The sequence below is a fragment of the Podarcis muralis genome, unplaced genomic scaffold (assembly GCF_964188315.1).
Source record: "Podarcis muralis unplaced genomic scaffold, rPodMur119.hap1.1 HAP1_SCAFFOLD_104, whole genome shotgun sequence".
Lineage (NCBI taxonomy): Eukaryota > Metazoa > Chordata > Lepidosauria > Squamata > Lacertidae > Podarcis > Podarcis muralis.
In genome coordinates, this window is record NW_027554731.1 from 24,337 (window position 1) to 44,154 (window position 19,818).

At 43.4% G+C, this 19,818-nt stretch overlaps 1 protein-coding gene and 1 long non-coding RNA gene across 2 annotated transcripts; one reads left to right on the forward strand and one right to left on the reverse strand.

Annotated features, from left to right (window-relative positions):
- Window positions 1-518: 518 nt before the first annotated feature.
- Window positions 519-10,048, reverse strand: LOC114591665 (F-box/WD repeat-containing protein 12). The gene is made up of 10 exons (XM_028718979.2): window positions 9,300-10,048; window positions 8,130-8,167; window positions 7,093-7,253; window positions 6,457-6,578; window positions 4,592-4,801; window positions 4,178-4,339; window positions 3,133-3,340; window positions 2,144-2,325; window positions 1,911-2,038; window positions 519-826 (listed from the first exon to the last, which is right to left on the reverse strand). The coding sequence occupies exons 1-10, from the start codon at window positions 9,390-9,392 to the stop codon at window positions 733-735; spliced, it is 1,398 nt and encodes a 465-aa protein (XP_028574812.1). The 5' UTR covers window positions 9,393-10,048; the 3' UTR covers window positions 519-732.
- LOC144326529 (uncharacterized) lies at window positions 825-3,471 on the forward strand. Its single transcript, XR_013391561.1, has 2 exons — window positions 825-1,055; window positions 1,433-3,471. It is a non-coding gene; the product is annotated as an uncharacterized LOC144326529 (long non-coding RNA).
- Window positions 10,049-19,818: the final 9,770 nt, after the last annotated feature.

Sequence of the window (19,818 nt, forward strand, 5' to 3'; positions counted from 1 at the left end):
CCAATGCTGCACCTATGGAGTTTTGCTCAGGCAACTGGAGTTCCCTTGCTCTCCTGCTGCACTCTCACAATCTCATCTGGAGCAGATTGAGAGTGTACAAGCACTTTGGTATTTCAAATTGTAGCAGTGCCCTGTGCCAGGCCAAAATTTGGCGCCCCACCTCTAGCCTTCTGTTCTGCTCAATTCACTACTTCATAGTTGCGGTGCCCCTCTAGGCGCCCTTAATCTGCCTCTGATGCAAGGGGGCTGGAGGGAAACGTTCAGTTTTGCAGAGCAGCAGTGTTGGATATGACCTTGAGTGCTTTATCTTAGAAACTGAACTGAGGTGTACACTATGGTAGATTGGACCCATGTTACTTCGCCCCGCAAAAAAACTTCAGAAAATATTTGCTAATCTGGTCCATTGTACTCTCACATTATATCTTGCCATTTAATAAAATTACTGCCTTTTTCCAGACTGAGATGGAATTTCATGAAAGTCGTGTATTTTTAAAGAGCAAGGAAAAAGATAACTGACAACCCCTTCAATAGTTTATTGTTGATCTAAAAACATCAAAGCTTGGATTTCACTGCATGCTTTTGTTTTCAAGTGGCATGAAATGTTATAAATCATACTGACATTTTGTCTCTAGATTACACATGGGCTGCATCATGTGATGATGAATTCACTTGAGAGTTAATTGACAGGCAAACAAAACTAACACGACTGTAAAATGAGAGAAACATTAAGTCTTACAAGTTAAAGGAGTATGCTCTTAAGATGTCTCCATTTCCAGCCACCACACCAACAATGCTCACATCATCACAAGCCACACTTCTAAAGCCACTAGAAGAGGAAAAAATATATAGCTCACAGTACTTGGCACAATCTAGTACTTACATTTAACTACTTCGACATATTGAAACAAACTCAATTCTGTTTTAGTATGAGAAGTTAAATTGCAGGTTTCTGAGATTTTGCAGTGGGTTTTTTATGTTGCCTTGCTAAGCATAGCCCCAGTTTTGCCCTGTTTCAAAGCTGAGTTACTACAATATTTTTTAAGCCTGAGTAGTAGGTTAGTTGGGGACGCGGGTGGCGCTGTGGGTAAAAGCCTCAGCGCCTAGGGCTTGCCGATCGAAAGGTCGGCGGTTCGAATCCCCGCAGCGGGGTGCGCTCCCGTCGTTCAGTCCCAGCGCCTGCCAACCTAGCAGTTCGAAAGCACTCCCGGGTGCAAGTAGATAAATAGGGACCGCTTACTAGCGGGAAGGTAAACGGCATTTCCGTGTGCGGCTCTGGCTCGCCAGAGCAGCGATGTCACGCTGGCCACGTGACCCGGAAGTGTCTCCGGACAGCGCTGGCCCCCGGCCTCTTGAGTGAGATGGGCGCACAACCCTAGAGTCTGTCAAGACTGGCCCGTACGGGCAGGGGTACCTTTACCTTTACCTTTAGTAGGTTAGTTCTGTGTTCTTTACAACAGAGTTGGTTTATCCCTTGGCTGTAAGCTTCACTGCTTGCAAAGATTAAATTGGGGGATGAGGAAAGCCATGGATGACACAGGCAAAAAACTGCACATAGCTTTTATCTACCCCTCATGGTCCTAAATGGGGGAAAGGGGATGTTGAATGGGACTTTGTGTCAAGGGGTCCAGTCATAAGGGAAAGCAAAGCAATCCCCAGAGCCTTTGTATAATTCACATATCACTGTCTTTAAACCCTGGCCCATAGCTCCTGTGATGTAGTATCACTATACTTTAGACTGATTTTCAAAAAACAATTGAACTGAAGTCTTCCATATAAATACAGTTCAAACTAGCATTTGGGGTCACAGATGTGCTTTTATTCTCAAATCTGCCTTCTACTATAGATGTATTTAGCAAGAAAGTGATAGGTGCTCTGATCTTACTGCAATTTGCAAAATGTTTCAAACTTACTTTGACCATCTGTGGGATCCTCCTAGTAAGTGGTAGCGACCGTTCAGCAAAGATGATTTGTTGTCATTTTTCCAGGAGTACACACGAAGTGAGAGGTCCATGGATGATGTGACAACATGAAAAGGATCCTGGTTGGGGGTGGGTGGATGCAAATTAAAGCCTTTTAGTTAAATATTTAGTGTACAGAACAGAAATAAATAATAGTAGCAGTAAGTAATAGTAACTGTATATACCACCCAGATTGATGTAATAGAATTGTGGTGATCTTTGAAAGCCATTAATTCAGTTCCTGACAGAGTGTATAGTTTCAGCTCTGGTCCAGTTGCTAAAAGAATAGTTTGTTTGCCAAATCCTTTCATAATCGTCTCTCCAATCCGTAGTTGTGCTGCTAATGTGAAGTCTGCAACCTGTCGAGCTTTTGCATAAAAACAATTTTAGCATTGAAATTTCTGCTCTGTTTACTGTGAAGAGTACTGCAACAGTGCTCACCAGTATATTAGTCAGTTCACTATTCTCTGAATTTTGAGCTACATATTGTGTATCGAGAACATTGTGCTGATTCAGACCCAAGCTAGCAGTTCTGTCTATTGTGCTGCTATGGACAGGAATGAAAACAGATAGGGAACACTGATTAAGAAAACAAGTTGCCTAAAGGAATAAATTTGTCAATTGGGTATTATCTGCTGAGCTTGACAAAACACCACTATATAAAATTAGGGACATAGGAAGGCCATTGGTCTGTGTAGTTCAGTGTCGTCAACACTGGCTGGCAGCATTTCTCCAGATTTTCAGGCAGTTGTCTCTGCCAAACCTATGTGGAGAAGTTAGAGACTGAACCTGGACCTTCTACTTCCTACTACAGCACATGCTCTAGTCCTGAACTGTCCTTTCCCATGCATTTTGTTATTCAGCTCTGACACAGTGCAGCCAAGTCCCTGCTTTTATGGCTTACCATGCACAGAAAGACAAAGGCTGAAATCCCTTCCATGTCTATTCAGAAATAAGCCCCATTGAATTTAGTGAGCTTATTTGCACGTAAGTGGGTTGGAATTGCAACCAACATTTCAAAACAAATACTCTGTTCCTCTTCACCTATACAAGAAAGGTCCACCTGACAATTCATTTCCTTTTCAATAGCAATTCAGTTCAGGGTGTTTTCTGGATTGCTGCTGAATAAAAGGATAAATTACCTTCTGCTAGACAACAGTTTGAAGAAACTTACCTGTAATACTCATTTTATATTTAGACTTCTTCTCAATGTGTATATCTAAGCTCACAATGTGAAAATTCATCTCTTCATTATGCAGCACAGCTACTCTTGCGGGTTCTGCGGGTAACCAGCAGGTGTCAAGGCACTGACCTCTGATCGGAAGAGGACTAGATAACACTTCATCATCTACAGAATTAGTTGCAGAATGTGTATAAACCACCTGTTACATATACAAAAACAAGCATTAACACACAATAGCTGGGATCCAAAGAGCTGCTTATGGTATACTTGGATAGCCCAAGTGAGGATTTTCATTTTGAATTTTATGCAATAAATTATTTTGAACTTTGAGTTACAGAGCTTCATGGCACATCACAAATGGTGTTTGATACTTCCTTCAGGGTTGTATCCCTACATGCCCTCCAAGTGTCTTGCCACAGGGTTGGGAGGGGGAATGACTGCCATTGTGCGTCAAATCATACAAGGTTCAGCCTCTCCCACTCCCCATCTCTGGAGAGGCAGGAAGGGGAAGCTCTGTGAATGAGACATTTTTCTTTTGCCCAAGTAAAGATTGCTCATTATGTGGCATGGAGATTTGAGTGGAATTTCGTTTACAATAATTGCAAGTTTATGAGAAAAAAAGCCACAAAATAGTGGTAACTTTGCTAGGACCAACTAAATGCCACAACACAGTGAGCAAGTTTTCAAGCTCTCCAGAACACTTTAGGCTAGATGGGAAGCCTAAGGTGTAACCTCATGAAGATGGGGAGGGAAGGACACAAATACTAGGCAAAGTGTTGACACACCAAAGTAGTTTACAGTTTGTAACAGTTTTAAGTCTAAAGATGATGGGTTAAATCTAAAATTGCATTCAGCGGTTACAGGTTGTTTCCCTTTTAAATAGCCATGTGGAATGGGAGGAAATCAAGACTGCAGCATGCAGGGAAGGAGGAATTTAACCCTTTCTCCTGCACCACAATCCCAACTGAATCCCCACCATGACCCTGAAGTTGATGTTAGTCTCAACAAATGCTCAAATGCTGCAGCATAACAGTACCTTTGGTGGTAAAGCATTATCTGTAGGGCGAGCAACTATCCATAGACCATCGGGTGAACAAAGCAATGAATCTATGCCACAGTTTTGGAACAGTTGTGTGGATGAAATTTGGCTTAAATCGGCAGCTGCTAACGTATAGAGTTTACCTCCTCCGGTGCCTACCTAAACCAAGGAAGGAAGCACAGAAAATATAGTTAATGATGATTACTTCGCAGCGACATGCAAAAAATTCAACTGTGGATTACCAATTTCTGTTGAGTCACCGATTGCTGGATTTCTTGCAAAAACAAAGGAATAGCTCTGATCCAGCCCTGAGTTGCAACAACTTTAAAAACTACTATTCCATATTTTTAAGCAGGCTTTCGGCAAGCTAACAGGAAGTTTGTTTCAAACTGTCAGCCGTGCTGCACTTACCGTTAAGAATGGCTTGCTGTTTATTGTGTAGGCAACCACAGAGCATGATGAGGATGATACTGAAAATGTTGCAAGCTCTTCCCCTGTCTCTCCATGCCAGAGTTTGATTATCCCATGACAGTCTATTGTAGCCACCAATTTATCTGAAGGAAACGTGGCAATGTTTTGCAGTCCATTTTCCTGCTGGGGACTTGACCAAATCTGTGTACCCTGTTTAAAAAACAAAATGGTGCCATTCGTGCCTCACTTATTTCCAATTCTCTATTATCTTCAGACCATTTCATTTAACACATCTGTGTTATGCATGGCATGCAGTCCTAACCCCATTCGACCAAGACCAAGGCTAGATATGCTTCAAACCTTTAAAGCACACACCCCCACCTGAGAATTCTGGGAATTGTAGTTTACTTCTACAGACCCATACTTCCAAGCACCCTTAAACTCAACTCTCAGGATCCTGTGTGTGTGGAGCAGGGGGTACTTTAATAGTCTGGTGTGTATGTTGCCTAAGACCCAACTATACAGATTTCTCTGATGGTGTATTTTCAAGTATGTTCTATACGCCAACTTTTTTCGGTGTGGAGTCGGTAAGAAAAAAAGGAAACGAACACATGCTGTAGAAAAGTTAGCGTATTTGTTGCCTTCTTTCATCTTTACCTTGCTGAAACATGTTCACTTGATTTATTTGCACATCAGAACATAATGACTCAGTCTCCTTCATTGTATTTCAAAGTCCTGATCTGCAGCCAAAAATATTCTAACACAATTCATTTCAAATAAATGGATGCTTCCTTTGTATCAGACTTTTGTCCTCCATATTGCCATCAACGTCATGCCAACAGCCTTTAAAAAAAATGTGCCATGTCAGTTTCTGGAATTTTAGTTTTCTTCCTTTCTACTTTCATTGGGCTGCACCCAGCTTTGTCCTCCTGTGAACAGAAAGGATTCTTCCAGGAAAGGGGCTGAGATTCAGCAGAGGCTCCCACTGGAGGACAGGAAGTTGTCATTTTCAACCATACTCCCCCAGCCTCCTGCACTCCTAGAAGTCATGGGTATTGCCAGGGAGTACAGGTAATCAAGGAAATAAATAGAAATAACTAAATGACCAATTGTGTCGCAGATAACTCGATTCTGCCCTCTTAAAATAAATCCTGGCTACGTCCATGCTAGAAATGCTTTCCCTTTAAGCCCTTTCTCCAGCAGGATAATCCCTTTTCCACCCATCTCTTTTTAAATATCTCAAAGCCACTACTTTAAAACAGCAACTGCCTTGAAAGTAAAGGTAAAGGGACCCCTGACCATTAGGTCCAGTCGTGACCGACTCTGGGGTTCCGGCGCTCATCTCACTTTATTGGCCGAGGGAGCCGGCGTTTGTCAGCAGACAGCTTCCCGGTCATGTGGTCAGGATGACTAAGCCACTTCTGGCGAACCAGAGCAGCGCATGGAAACGCCGTTTACCTTGCCGCTGGAGCAGTACCTATTTATCTACTTGCACTATGATGTGCTTTCAAACTGCTAGGTTGGCAGGAGCAGGGACCGAGTAACGGGAGCTCACCCCGTCGCGGGGATTCCAACTGCCGACCTTCTGATTGGCAAGTTCTAGGCTCTGTGGTTTAACCCACAGCGCCACCCGTGTCCCGGCTTGAAAGGTGGCAGATAAATGCCTTGAAAGGTGGCAGATAAATGTCATAACTAACTAAACAAACAAACAAATAACAAACAATTTGAGCTGCCTGGGCTTTCCTTCCTTTTCCTCTTTGAAGTAATTCTGAATATAAGTGTGATCACCCCTTGGCACCAATCAGAAATATTTACCTTCCTTTTTAAAATCCACCATTCATCTTTTACACGTTCTTTTGTCCTACCTCTTGGACGTTCCATGCCCTGACTGTGCCATCAGAAGAAGTGGTACACACAACAGACTTGACATTTCCTGTTGCAAATGTGTGCTCGTTCTCTGATAGGTAAGCCATACCAGTTATCGTTCCTATAACAACATGAACAGAATTTTTAAAAACTGAGCATAATTTCATTATGAAAACAACCATCTGGTGGGTTTTCTGATACTGCATACACGTGGCATATTATAAATCTGCAATAAACACCCAACATAATTTTATTTATTTAAAATCTTATAAACACACACATACATGCATGTATATCTCTATACCACATTCCATCCAGTCATATATTTCATAACTCTGCTTCATTAAACTCAATGTATTTCCGATTTCAGCAGTGAGAAGGGATTTATTTTAAATACTTGCTCCATATGCACATCACACGGAGGGACCATGTTTTTCATCCAAATCTTCCCCCTACCCATTTCACCTCCCCTGTCAAATTAGTAAGGTTAGGCATCATTACTGTATATCAAATCTTTTTTTACCGACTCCATTATGGTAGTTATTTTCAATGAATATAAAAATAAGTAGAGAGGGAGTGATATGTGTTTCTATTTCAGGAAATTAATTTATGAGTTTTTACCACACTTAGCCTACCTGTATGTCCTCTCATCGCTTTACATGTGTAGTCAACTGAAGGCCGTCCAGATATCTTTTTATGCTCAAGATTAGAGCGGTGGAGATAGTACTTTTTCCATGTCTGCATTCCTGGGATCACTGAGATATTGCAGAAGGCCCATCGTCTTAGACACATATTTCTATAAATTTAAAGAGTGGCAGATTTATCTTGAAATTTTAAAATCCTTCCTCCAGAGCAGTTTCAATGAATGAGGCAGAAATGATTGACAACCATCATCTGCCGTCGTTAGATAAAAAGCAAATGGCTACAAAGTCTGGATTTCATTCATTTACATATTGTTACAATGTACGGCATTGCAAAAATCTGCTCCTTCCTCCCCATTGCCTCATCTAAAATTCTGATTCCAGCCTTCTTCATTTTGAGCTTTCCTACATCCTCTCCAGTCCTTTCTCCTCAATACAGAATTCTGCTGCCAAATAATTTATCCCTTTCATATCTAGCACAAACTCTTGTCTGCAAGTTTAATGCAGTGGCAGGGAACCTCAGGTGGGGGTCAAATGCAGCCCTCCAAGCCTCCCCAGACCCACCGCCTCCTCTCCCCAAGCCCAAGCCCTCACTGACCCTGCTATGTATCTTGTCCTTCCTCCTCCCAACCCATGTTTTCTGTAGCTATGTACACTCTATACATTTAAAGCACATTTTAAGCATGTCCTCATCCCAAGAATCATGGCTGTAGCTTTGGGAGGGGCAAGCTATAGTTTCCAAGATATTGTGTGTGTGTGCTTTGTGCATTAAATGCATGGTGTGTATTAATCATCATTCTCAGCTGTAACGAAGTTCCTCACATCCATTGCTTGCCACCCTTGTTTTGACTTTCCCCCAGACCTCTTTCTGTCTTCTAGCCATGTTCGTTGGTTCACCAGAGGGGACTTGGCTATGTTGTCCTTATCGAACTCTGCTGAGTTCCATGTACGCAAATGGTGCTGTGTTCTCAGTAATAAGTAAACTGAATGCACCAAACCCAAATATTAAAATAGATAAGAAGTGCACTAACCTCCAAAGAGAAGAGGTCTCTGCAGCTTCATTCCATGTCTAAAACGAGAAAGCAGGACAGGTTTTAGAGGAAGTTCTTCAAGATTCAGGGGACTTAGTCACATAGTGGAGTCACTTGAGCAAAGTGCTTGCAGTTTCATTCAGCCAGTCTGTTATTTGTCTTACCTCAAAGTCCCAGGGTGACTTACAATAAAAGTAATAAAATACCCAACACACCACAGTAACAAGCAATAAATATAAAACAGAGCAATGAGGCTTACTGGGCATCACATTGCAGCCTTAGGCACGTCTTACTTCCAAGTACTAAGTTGGACATTTAAGCGTTTGTACCCCCCCCAAAAAAAAGTTCTGCTTTAAGCAATCATAAAAGTGATATTCATTCAGCAGGTGAAGTTTTTCCTGTCATGCAAATACAATGATGGGGAAAACTTTTGTCAGCTTATCGTCTGCTTGTCACACAGGTGGCAAGAGGCCCCGAAGCATCGCTTGGGAAGGTTGCAATCCTAGAAGCTTCCCATTAACATCTGCAGAAACAGAAGCGCCAGAAGGACCATCGCTTGGATCAGCGGCTTTCGCTCTTACTGGCTGCATTGCCAGCACTGCAGAAACATCGAGGGTGGGGCCGGCTTGAAAACAGAAAGCAAAGAGTTTCCAGGAAGCGCGCAGGCGCACGCGCCTGTCTTGTTCGGGGGATTTCCACATTGGCCGGGGATACTGTTGCGCGCTTTGCTGAATCCAGTGTGTTGCTGCAGGATCTTCTCCCCGCTTTTAATTACTACTGTGTCGCGACGCTGGACGGGGACGCGCTGTCAGAATGGGACGTCCGGAATCCGGATCTCGCCCTCTTAAGTTCGCTCGTTAATAAAAGCAAGGGGGGGGGCGGGCAAAATTGTACAAGGGGAAGAAGAAGAGGAGGAAGCTGGGGAGAGAAGGGTTGCAGTGATTTGAGACGTCATACATCCATTAAAACAGGAAGATCGCGCTCCAAGTATTTGAAGAGGTCGAGAGAAACCTGGAGCAAGCGCGCCTGCTACTGGCGCATTTGGCTTGGAGAGGTCGTTATGGGGAGCCCTCTTCCCCATTTCCCGTGATCGAAGTGGAGAAAGATGTTCTCTCCACCCGTGGCACACGGGCGAATTTGGGGGCACTTGCAACCGGCGCTGCAACGCACCTTATTCACTTGGGCTGCTCTAAGTAGATCCGGTGGCTCCAGGTATGAGAACAGGTGGATGATGCAGTCCAGGGTCAGCGTCTCAGCGCTCATCTTCCCTCCGAGATCCCCCGCCACGCACAAGCGGAGTCCGGACGCTCCTCTTCCCACCCCGCCCCTGTCCGGTCAGCCTGGTAGCGAAGGCGGGGCGAGGGCGTCACGTTCCGTCGCTGCTGGCCTGGCGGCTGCTTGTCACTGCTTAAAAGCAAGCAGGTCTCAAACGCTGCTCCGCTGTTTTTGTCCCTGATCAAGAGGCATTTGTTGATTCTGGGCAATAGAACCCCTGGCATCCGCGCGCACGTCAAGGAAGCAAGCATCAGGTTTTTTTAAAATCCTTGGAATTTATTGTATAGTGAACGTGCAATGTTAATACTCGAGGAGCTTTATCTCCTATATGTACACGAGGCCAGCAAGCCCAACGGGCAGGGATAATGGGAATTGTAGCCCAACATTATCTCAGGGTCCCTATGTCTGCTCTACACACTTCTCTGGGAATAAAGCCAATTTTTAAAAAGTGGGACTGTACATCTCATAGAACTCAGAAGCTCCCAGTCTTTTCTAGATCGCGTTGGATCAACTTCCTATGAATGGTTAATTGGAAGCAAGTCTCACTCTGCAGGGGAGAGACTATACAATTCACTGTAACTGCCTCGCACAATAATAAAAAAGCTTGAACTTAGTTGGTAATTTAAACCAATCAGAGATAAATATGTTGATGTGTTCGTTCAGTGGGTTTTACATTCGTAGACATTCTCTGTTCCCGGTATCTTCAACCTTTTCAGGCCTAGGTACTATTTTTAACCCAAACATGCATTTGGGGACTTTATTTCTTAATCTTTTACCACGTGTTTGCTCTTGTGGCGATCCACCCTGGATCAGGCCGTAGCCCACTAGTGGGCCCCGCCCCAGCAGCTGAAGACGATCGCTCTACACGCTATGGAGAACATCATTGTTTGAGACTGTCCTGCCACCTGATGCCCCCAAATCTGCCTGATGCAGCACACATTACGTTCTTCTATACAGCTACTACGGCGGTAAACAAAAGGCATGAGATGCAATTAATGATGGCCAAAATACCGCACTGCAGGGGTTGGATCAGATGAGCTCTCTGGGATCGTTTCCAACTCTACGATTCTAATACAACAAAGCACCACCATAAAGGACTAAGAAGCAGCTTAGAACCAGCACGGGAGATTTAGCGATCATCTGAACTCTGGGCAATGTCCCGAGTAAGCAAGCGGGATCACCCCGCCTCCCCTGCGCTCTTTCGCCCCGCGCGCAGAGAAGCTTGCGAACTGCAACCGGGAACCGGAAGCATCGCAACACAAGCATTGAGGCGGCGCCTCCGCATTGGCGCCTCTCCCAGGCAAACAAGTGATTAGCGTCTCTTTCGACTTCTCGAGTCACCGAGGCCCGACGAGCATTCGCCGTGTTCGCAGAGCATCATGGGAAGTGTAGTTCACCGAGATGTTGGGATCCTACATATGGAATTAAACATTTAGCTCTCGGGAGCCTTGGGTGTTTGCTTGGGTGCTCCGACGACCTGATCCCCTTTCTCGGTAGCTTTCAGAGCTAGGTGCCAGTAAGCTATTTTAATATAAGGCATCCCTGGCAATGGAGTTACACATGGAACAATTTTGCATCCCCACCTAGTGCTGTATTTCCACTTAGAACTGACACGTGCCAGTGATTTTTTTTGTACGGCTCTATATTTAATTACAGGAAAGAGCCATTGTCTTTTTCCTGAATGGCAGGCAATCTGCTAACTTTGGCTACAAATTGACGAGAAAAGTAATATTTTAAAGATTTTCCCCCCCGTCCAGTTTGGCCCCGGAGGTGGGACACCACACGTGTGTGTAAATTGCTTAGTGGTGGGTCGTTTCAGAGTCACAGATGCTGGACCTTGTCCTTTTTGCCAAACTCCACATTGGAGAACAATTTAATGTTATCAAAGTTATAATTATCGATTTTTATTTTTTTTAGGTTGCAATATAACCCCGCTCACTAGGCAATAAATTTGACTGAACTTAGTGAGAATTACTTCTGAGTAAACACATGTATGATTGCCCTGTAAAGTATGCAACCCTATTCACTGTATTAAAGGCTATAACATTAAAACCTGTGTTATTTTTTCCCCTTTCTGTAGTGATATGTGATGGAAACAGGAACAGAATCAAGGTCTTTTATTGCACTTAGTCATCCTCTTTGTCAGTGTAAGTTTTATTTGAGCTATATTAATTCAAAGTCTTGAAGGTGTGTCTCAGTCTGAATGTTTTGGGGGGCGGGAATCTGAAAGTTCTTGGCATCCCAGCATAAAGTTTCCTTAAATAACTGCAACTCTCTGGAAGTACCTTAGTGCTTATTGTGCATTTCTAAGCCAGTGCTAGACAATAATAAATGAGGCAAATTACATGCCAGGATGTGTTAGTGATAACTGTTTTCCACTAGAGACAGAAACAGTGAAATTTTCCAGCACAACAGCAGTACTATTTTCCCCTCTCCTCCCTCAGTGAGACAACAGTAAACTCTGCCTGGCACAGACAATCAGCTGCGCCCCTGAGAATATTCACTGAATCTGATAACATCCTATTAGTAGCCCTTGAAATGACCCAGCAGCTGAAGTGGGGGAGGTTCACCTAGGGAGGTCTAAGCATTTCACTTAATCTTTTCTTGTCTTTGTGTCCAAAAGGAAATCACATGTGTGGCATGAGCCTGACCCAGAAATTATTGCTGGGTGTAGGATATTTTGTGCAAATAAGGAAGGGCAGGGTCTGTAAGATGAATCACCAAAACAGCCATTATCCTGAGGAAAAACCTTTTGTGGGTGGATTTACGGTGATAAGTGCCCTTACAAGGTAACACTGTGATCTGTCAACTCCCTTGAACTGCTGGAAAGCCAAAATTCATGTGCTACTGTAGATATTAATGGGAGGGTATTTAAAAGTAGAGCAGTTCTCTGGAAACCCTCATAATTCATATAAAGTTAAGAAGTGATTGCTGCTTGGAATTGTGTACAGAAAGCTAAAAGAGTATTTTTAGGACCTTGCACAGAGCAAAAATAAATAAGAGAGGCACTTGCTATAATGGCAGGAAATAAGCTATTACCACTATTTAACTTTTGGCAAAGCAAAGCTGTTGAGAATTCCTGAATGTGCATGATGGTCTTAGATAAGGTCGAATCTCAAGGATGATTTCTCTTCCACCTGCCCCCGCTGAAAGCATGCGTAGGGGAGTCTTAGGAGTGAAGTAACTTAACAACCAAACACTTGCATTTCAAGTTCTTTAAGGCCAAGTCAGGATTTCAAAGCTGAGGCATGCAATAACTGGGAGATAGGCTGGCAGCATTTTGTTGTTGCTTCCTCCCTTTCTACTGTATTAGATAAAATAACAAATATTGCAATTTATGTGTATCCCCAACAGCATTACAATAATAATGTAAGAACCAGTTGTGAATATAACAAATACAAAGTAAAAGTCCAACAGAATTAGTCAACTGTAGCTACCATTAATGCAATGATTAATATGAGTAAGATAAGGTAAGACAGGAGGATATATCAGGGTATTACAGCAGTTCTCATAATTTTCATTAAAAATACTGTGTCGAGTCTTGAAAATTAAATTTCATCCACAAGAATGTAATTTAATTTATCTTGCACTATGTTATTCCAAGAGACGTCATTTTTCTTTCCAGTGCAGTTATTGTCCTGTTGTCTGCCTTCTCCCAGCTTTGTCAGAAAAGGAACAACAGAAATAAGAGGCTAAGCATCTCCAAATTTTTGTATGCTTAAATGCTGATCCTGCTAGGGTTTAGGTCAGCATTTAGGCATACCAAAATTTGAAACTTTGTACTGCTTGTTTCTGGTCTTATCCTAGGCATAGATGTCAAAATGGGCTATCCTAGCCAGTCACCTGCTTTGGCTTTCATGATGAAGTCAGATGAACAGCTATTACAGTGGTACCTCGGGTTAAGTACTTAATTGGTTCCGGAGGTCCATTTTTAAACTGAAACTGTTCTTAACCTGAAGCACCACTTTAGCTAATGGGGCCTCCTCCAGCTGCTGCACCGCCGGAGCACGATTTCTGTTCTCATCCTGAAGCAAAGTCCTTAACCCGAGGTACTATTTCTGGGTTAGCGGAGTCTGTAACCTGAAGCGTATGTAACCTGAAGCGTATGTAACCCAAGGTACCACTGTATATCAGTGCAAATGCTTGCATCTTAAAATCCTTCTAACTATTATCTCCCTTTAAATGCAGAGCATTGTCAGGAGGTAGGTGCATTTTTTGCCACAATGAAGTACCTTGAAAAATCAATAAAGGCCTCCAGAAGCCCTTGTCGGAGGCTGTCCTCTTTAGATTCTTTCCTGGTTTCCTTCCAATGAGTAATTTTGTTGTGTCCATTGTGATGTGTCTGGATCATTCAGTGACTTGTGCAGAGATTGTGGCAGAATTACCTGCCCTTAGCGGGGTTGCACCCATAAATGATTCATGCAGGAGCACTGTGGGTAGATTCCTCAGGCATGAGGTAGAAAAGCTTTATTTGTTATGATTTAAGAGAAAACTGCCTCTGTGAGAGACAGTGTGAAGTAGGGGTTAGGCACAGGAAGATCCAGGTTCATATCCCTATTCAGCTATACTGACTGTCACCAGACTGACTTCCTTCCTCCTGGTTTACCTCATGGGATTGTTCAGATTCTACGAGGGGTGGAAGAAACATATGGGCCACCTTAAACTTCTTGGAAGAAGGGCAGGATATATAAATTGGTTAAGCAGCAAAAAACTGAGGGCAGGAATACATGGACAGTTTTCTGAATGGAAGGTTGTAGAATGTGGAGTCCTCCCTGGCCCCTGGCCCCAGAATCAGTATTGGGACCTGTTCATAAATGATCTAGAGTTAGGGGTGAGTAGTAAAGTGGCTAAGTTTGTACAATGGTATCTTTTGCTATTTATTTTTAGAGTCACTTTAACAGGTTGGTTATTCAAGGCATCCGGCACATCATAAATACACACACTCCAAATTTCAGATTATCAACATGGTAAAACTCAGGCCAGTTAAAACAGCTATTATACTATCAATCTCAGTAGAAATAAAAAAGTTACCCATTATAAAAATGGTGCTCTAAAAACAATACTAGTAATAGTAATAGTTTCCAGAGGATAGCTATGCTTACAGAATATCTTAGAAGGTTGAAATGTTCTCCCAACTTGCTTTTGAACATTACTGTTTCTAATGCCAGAATTGTACATCCATTTTATTCTTTTAGGTAAGGACTGACCTGCTTCTCCTATACAGAATGCAGGAAGGGAATGCTGGCAGATGATTGCATGAACGGCATTGGAAGGTGATCAGGTGAATAAAAGCCTGATGTTGCCCAAAGCACTTAATATACGTAAGAACATAAGAAGAGTCTGCAGATTCAGACATATTCCACCCTGCCCCTGCCCCTCTGCCACATGACCCTGCAGGAGAGCGAGTAGCCAAATGTGTAGATCCGGCCCTGATGTTGTCTAGCCTGTTTGCAAACAAATCAGAGCGAGCGCTCATGAAATAGCCGTAATCTAGCTTCCCTGAAAACATATCAGGACGAATGCTCAGTAAACATGCTGTTGAGAAGTGCCTTAAGTATCCCCTCCTCAGTGAGAGATGGATTCCAGAGCAAACACTATAGTTTGGTTTAGGCGGGTGTGGTAGTGTAAACCTGAAATCTTTGCAAGCAAAAGCCCAGATTGTTCTTGAGATGTATGGGAAAAAGCAACATTATTTAAAGTGATCAGAGGAGGAATAAATAAATTGAAACACTAGCCCCCAAGTCTCCTCATTCATCCCATTCCCATTCCCCTTTCTTCCTTTCATTTCCTTTCTCTAAATATTCCAATTTCTTCAGACTTTTGGTGTCTGCCCAGGATATGTCTTTGCTGTAAAGAAGAATTGCATAGGCTTCATGAGAAGCTTTTCCTGTGTAATATGTTTCACAGGCATAGTTTCACTGACATGAAGGAAAGCTCTCCAATGTTGAAGTTAGAGGCTGTCCCCCAGTATTTTGCTGTTTGACAGTCTTGACACGAGACATCAAAATGTGACACCTTTGTATCCTGATAACTGGTTAACCTTCCTTGCTTTCTCTGAACTTAAAATGTTTTCTGAACCACAAAGGGGACATGCCAGTACTTGGTCTATTTTCTAAATATGGCATTAAACTTGACAGCGTTCACAATGATAGGTGTGATGCCTTTCCTTTCATTTACTCCTAAATTATAGTTTGGAAATATGCCTTTTGCAAACAGATGCAAACTAAGTGTCTACACAAGTCACACTTGGCATAAACAAAAATTAGCTTCATAGCTTCGTCCAGAATTTCCAAGACACACATACTTCGATGACTCAGCAAGACTTGCTTCCATTAAAGCAAGATGCTCATTTACCTTACATCATGGCATAAGCGTTCAATTATACAAAAATACAGAGTGCTCCTTTTATACCAGACATACGGATAAAAACTTATTTTGATTGTCTCTAGTGGCTGGTAGAGCTAGATCACTTAGAACTCAACTGCATGTGCATCTTTGTACCATATGTCCAAATATTTGGAAGAAAGAATTATATGGGAGCTGGATATTTGGCCCGGGCCAACAATTTTTCATGGATGAACATCGGCTTATTGGGTGAAATCCAAAGATGTCTGCCTACTTGCACAACATGATTTCTGGTTTCACTTCTCCTCTCTCCAATCTCCCATGCACCCTCTCCAAAATCAGTGCCAAAGTGTTGTGGGACCTTCCAGGGCGGATTTTTTTGGGGGGGAGGGGGGTGAAGAGGAAGCAGAAGCCTTGTTATGCCAGCAAACACCAACTCATGTTATATTAGATCTCCCATTTTTATTTGCTACACTTATGCCCACTTTTCCTTTTTTAAAAAATGTCCAAAGCAGCTAGCAACAATAACACAAATTTAATGCGACAATATCTCTAAGGATTAAATTGTAGTAAGTATGAACATGTGTGAAGACTTTTGGAATATTTTTTTCTGCAAAAAGTATTTACCATACATATACTGCACTATTTGGAATAAGTTTTACAAAACGCTCCCCTTTCTTCTATGGTCTTGTGGCAATTTACTTTCTATATCAGGGCTGGGATCCTAGCAGTCAGCTCATCTCCTCATTCCCCCTGGCCCATGTTTCGCAGGTGGGTGCGGCCACCCACCTGTCAGTCACATGACATCAGATGACCAGTTTTTGCCTGGGTAGGTTGAACTCAAAGCAGTGCAGGTTAAAGCACAGCAGTCTGCAAGCCCCAGCAATCAGCTGATCACCGGACCCTGCAAGACACCATGCACCCAACACCATAAGACCCAACACCAGGTGTTGGGCAGGTGGCTGTGGCATGACCAGATTGGCCTCATGCACTGATTAGACCCACAGGCCAGTTTTCCCATCGCTGGTTTACAGTTAGGCCTTTCAAGATACATTTCTGATCAGCTTCCCTCCTGTCACGCTCTGGATTACTGACCTTTCCCACTTTTCTCTTCCTTCTATCCTGCAATGAGGAAAGTTTGGCTTGATCTAGTCTCTTCAGAGCTATGTTACAGAGACATTAACAGACCTGTAAGATTTTTTCAAATAAAAGAATGATTTTTAATTTCAAGTACAAAACATATCCATACAAGGACCCATCAGATTTGTTTTTCTCATTTGCATTTCAAAAATCTCAAAACTGGACTGGCGTTCTTCGGAAAGCACACACACGCACTTATGCAGATCACGATGCAGCTTCCCTGAGTTTTGGTTCTTGCATTTTGCTGGTATAGAATCAAATATGGAATCGAATCTCTGTTTGAAAGTATGTAATTTGGGTTTAGATAGGTGTTAGTGGTGAAATGGTTCAAACACTGATATCTTCTCAAATCCTGCCACTGAAAAGACTTTCAAGGGTGTCTGTTGAGGTGTTTTGACAACAAAACAGAGCAGCTATGATTAGCTTGATAAAAGGGAGGGCTATTGATGGCATGTATGTCTAGGATCTAGTTACAAAATGGGCTTTTAACATTTGAATTCAAATTGTGAGAGGCTAGCGTTCCTGAAGCCTTGTTTTGGGACGGGGGGGGGGGGTTGGTGTTGTTGCTATTGCTTGAGTAACCCTTTATACATATGAAAAATGAGACATTAATAACTCTGACCAGAGCCAACCATTGTGTGTGGAGGCATTGTGTAAGTTTCCTTGCTTCGTGCTACCAGTGGATTTGAATCTTGACACTGAAAGCAAAACGGACTCTCAGTGAAAGTGGAGCGGCAGACCGTCTCTTGCAGGCTAGTTTTCCGGTTCTGAAGTGGACTTTGCGGAGACCTCTTTTGTATCTTCCAATATATAACTCATAATTAAACCGCATCATTCGATGCTGACCTAACCGGGCACTAAACTGTTGCCCAGCCTTGCTGCAAAGACAACCCTGATAGACAATTAACAATAGGAATACAAATGTGGAAACAAATGACAAATGGCTTTTTGGGTGTAGCTTCAGCCTGCTATCTTTGTTCAGGAGAAGATTGCTGCTGCTAAATAAAGAGATGGAAAGGCAGCCTTCTCCGGTTAGCATCTGGTGAGAATGAATATCTCACATTGGGAAGAAACTGTTGCTCTCCTTTGCAGCCCATCTGCTTTTTAAGACGAATAAACATATGGGAGGGCAAAACAAATGAATTGCCGTGGTGTTCTACATTGCTGACTCCACACACCACTTCTTTCAGTGGTCTTGAGCAAAATTTCCTAACAAACAACCTGATCTTCAAAATTTTCTCTCAGAAAATGCCCCCCCCCGCGCCATAAATAGGTACAAGACCACCACCACGTCAGGGATGGGGAGCATATGGTCATTTGGAGGCTGCTGGGCTCCAACTCCCATCAGCCCCAGTCAGCGGGGCTCCCAGGATAATGGGAGTTGTAGTCTGGCAGCATCTTAAGGGCCACAGGTTCCCCAGCTGAGTTTTAAGTCCTTGTGATTTCCATGGGTTAAATAGGTGTTCAAATTTACCTCACTGATATATGTTTAACTATGAACGGGATCAGATACAGTGAGATTTGCACCACTGTAAGAACCTGAAGCCTCTGACAGTATGACGGAGTGGCCACCAAGACTATATAGCACCAGTCCCGAAAGACCTACCTTGGCTCCCAGTACATTTCCGAGCACAATTCAAAATGTTGGCGCTGACCTTTAGCGCCCTAAATGGCCTCTGTCCTGTATACCTGAAGGAGCGTCTCCACCCCCATCATTCAGCCTGGACACTGAGGTCCAGCTCTGAGGGCCTTCTGGCAGTTCCCTCATTGTGAGAAGTGAGGTTACAGGGAACCAGGCAGAGGACTTTCTCGGTAGTGGTGCCCACCCTGTGGAACACCTTCCCATCAGATATCAAGGAAATAAATAAATCTGACTTTTAGAAGACATCTGAAGGCAGCCCGTTTAGGGAAGTTTTTAGTGTTTTTAGTCCTCTGTTGGGAGCTGCCCAGAGTGGTTGGGGAAACCCAGCCAGATGGGTGGGGTATAGATAATAAATGATGATGTGTGGTGTAGGCGTTAAGAGTGGTAGACTCATAATCTGGGGAACCGGGTTTGTGTCTCCGCTCCTCCACATGCAGCTGCTGGGTGACCTTGGGCCAGTCACACTTCTCTGAAGTCTCTCAGCCCCACTCACCTCACAGAGTGTTTGTTGTGGGGGAGGAAGGGAAAGGAGAATGTCAGCCTCTTTGAAACTCCTGCAGGTAGTGATAAAGTGGGATATCAAATCCAAACTCTTCTTCTGATGATGATGGTGATGATGACTCCATCCTCTTCCACTGTTATATGTTCCGGATTATGATTCTAAGTCGTTATTAGATTTCCAGATATTGGGGCCTTGGGCAATACTGACAAGGAAGTTCTCTGGTGCAAGTGCCCTTGAAATGAACACATGTTTCTGGAAGGCCGTAGCTCACCGGCAAAGCTTTGTGCTCAAGTCCAGCTTGCAGGCTTCCCCTCAGCACCTGGGCTGCTGCTGTGTGAACTAGAGGGGCCAGTGGCATGAATTGACAGGGCTTGTCTTAGGTTTGTATGCATGTTTAATTCAGGTAGGGCTGAAAAAGAAGACTCTTGTCTGGAACCCTGGGAAAACACTGGTGGTTATGACAACATTGAGCTAGAAGATGGGCCAATGATTCTACTCAGTATAAAGCAGTTTCCTTTGAGGGTGCCATTTGAATTCCAAAATGCTTTGTGTCCTCCTAATTCTCTCTTGAATCCTTTCCAACAAGGCAACATCCTTTTTGGACTATGATGCCCAGAGATGAACACATAACTCAAAGCGGGATTCCCACCCCCCTTCTCCACGGTGCTAAGCAGAGCAGTGCTACCACCTCCCAAGAGCGGAGTCATCAGGGCAAGACTTTGGGGCAGGCGCACAGAGCCCCATTCACAGACTGAGCAGGAAGGCCCCGAAATGCAGCAGGCCTG

What these genes read in the sequence shown, in the direction of transcription:
- LOC114591665 (XM_028718979.2), bottom strand. Translation starts at nt 9,392, where the DNA reads ATGAGCGCTGAGACGCTGACCCTGGACTGCATCATCCACCTGTTCTCA. An exon ending in GAGACCTCTTCTCTTTGGAG is followed by an intron (nt 7,254 to 8,129) that starts GTTAGTGCACTT and finishes TTAAATTTATAG; the next exon opens with AAATATGTGTCTAAGACGAT. An exon ending in ATAATGCTTTACCACCAAAG is followed by an intron (nt 3,341 to 4,177) that starts GTACTGTTATGC and finishes TATATGTAACAG; the next exon opens with GTGGTTTATACACATTCTGC.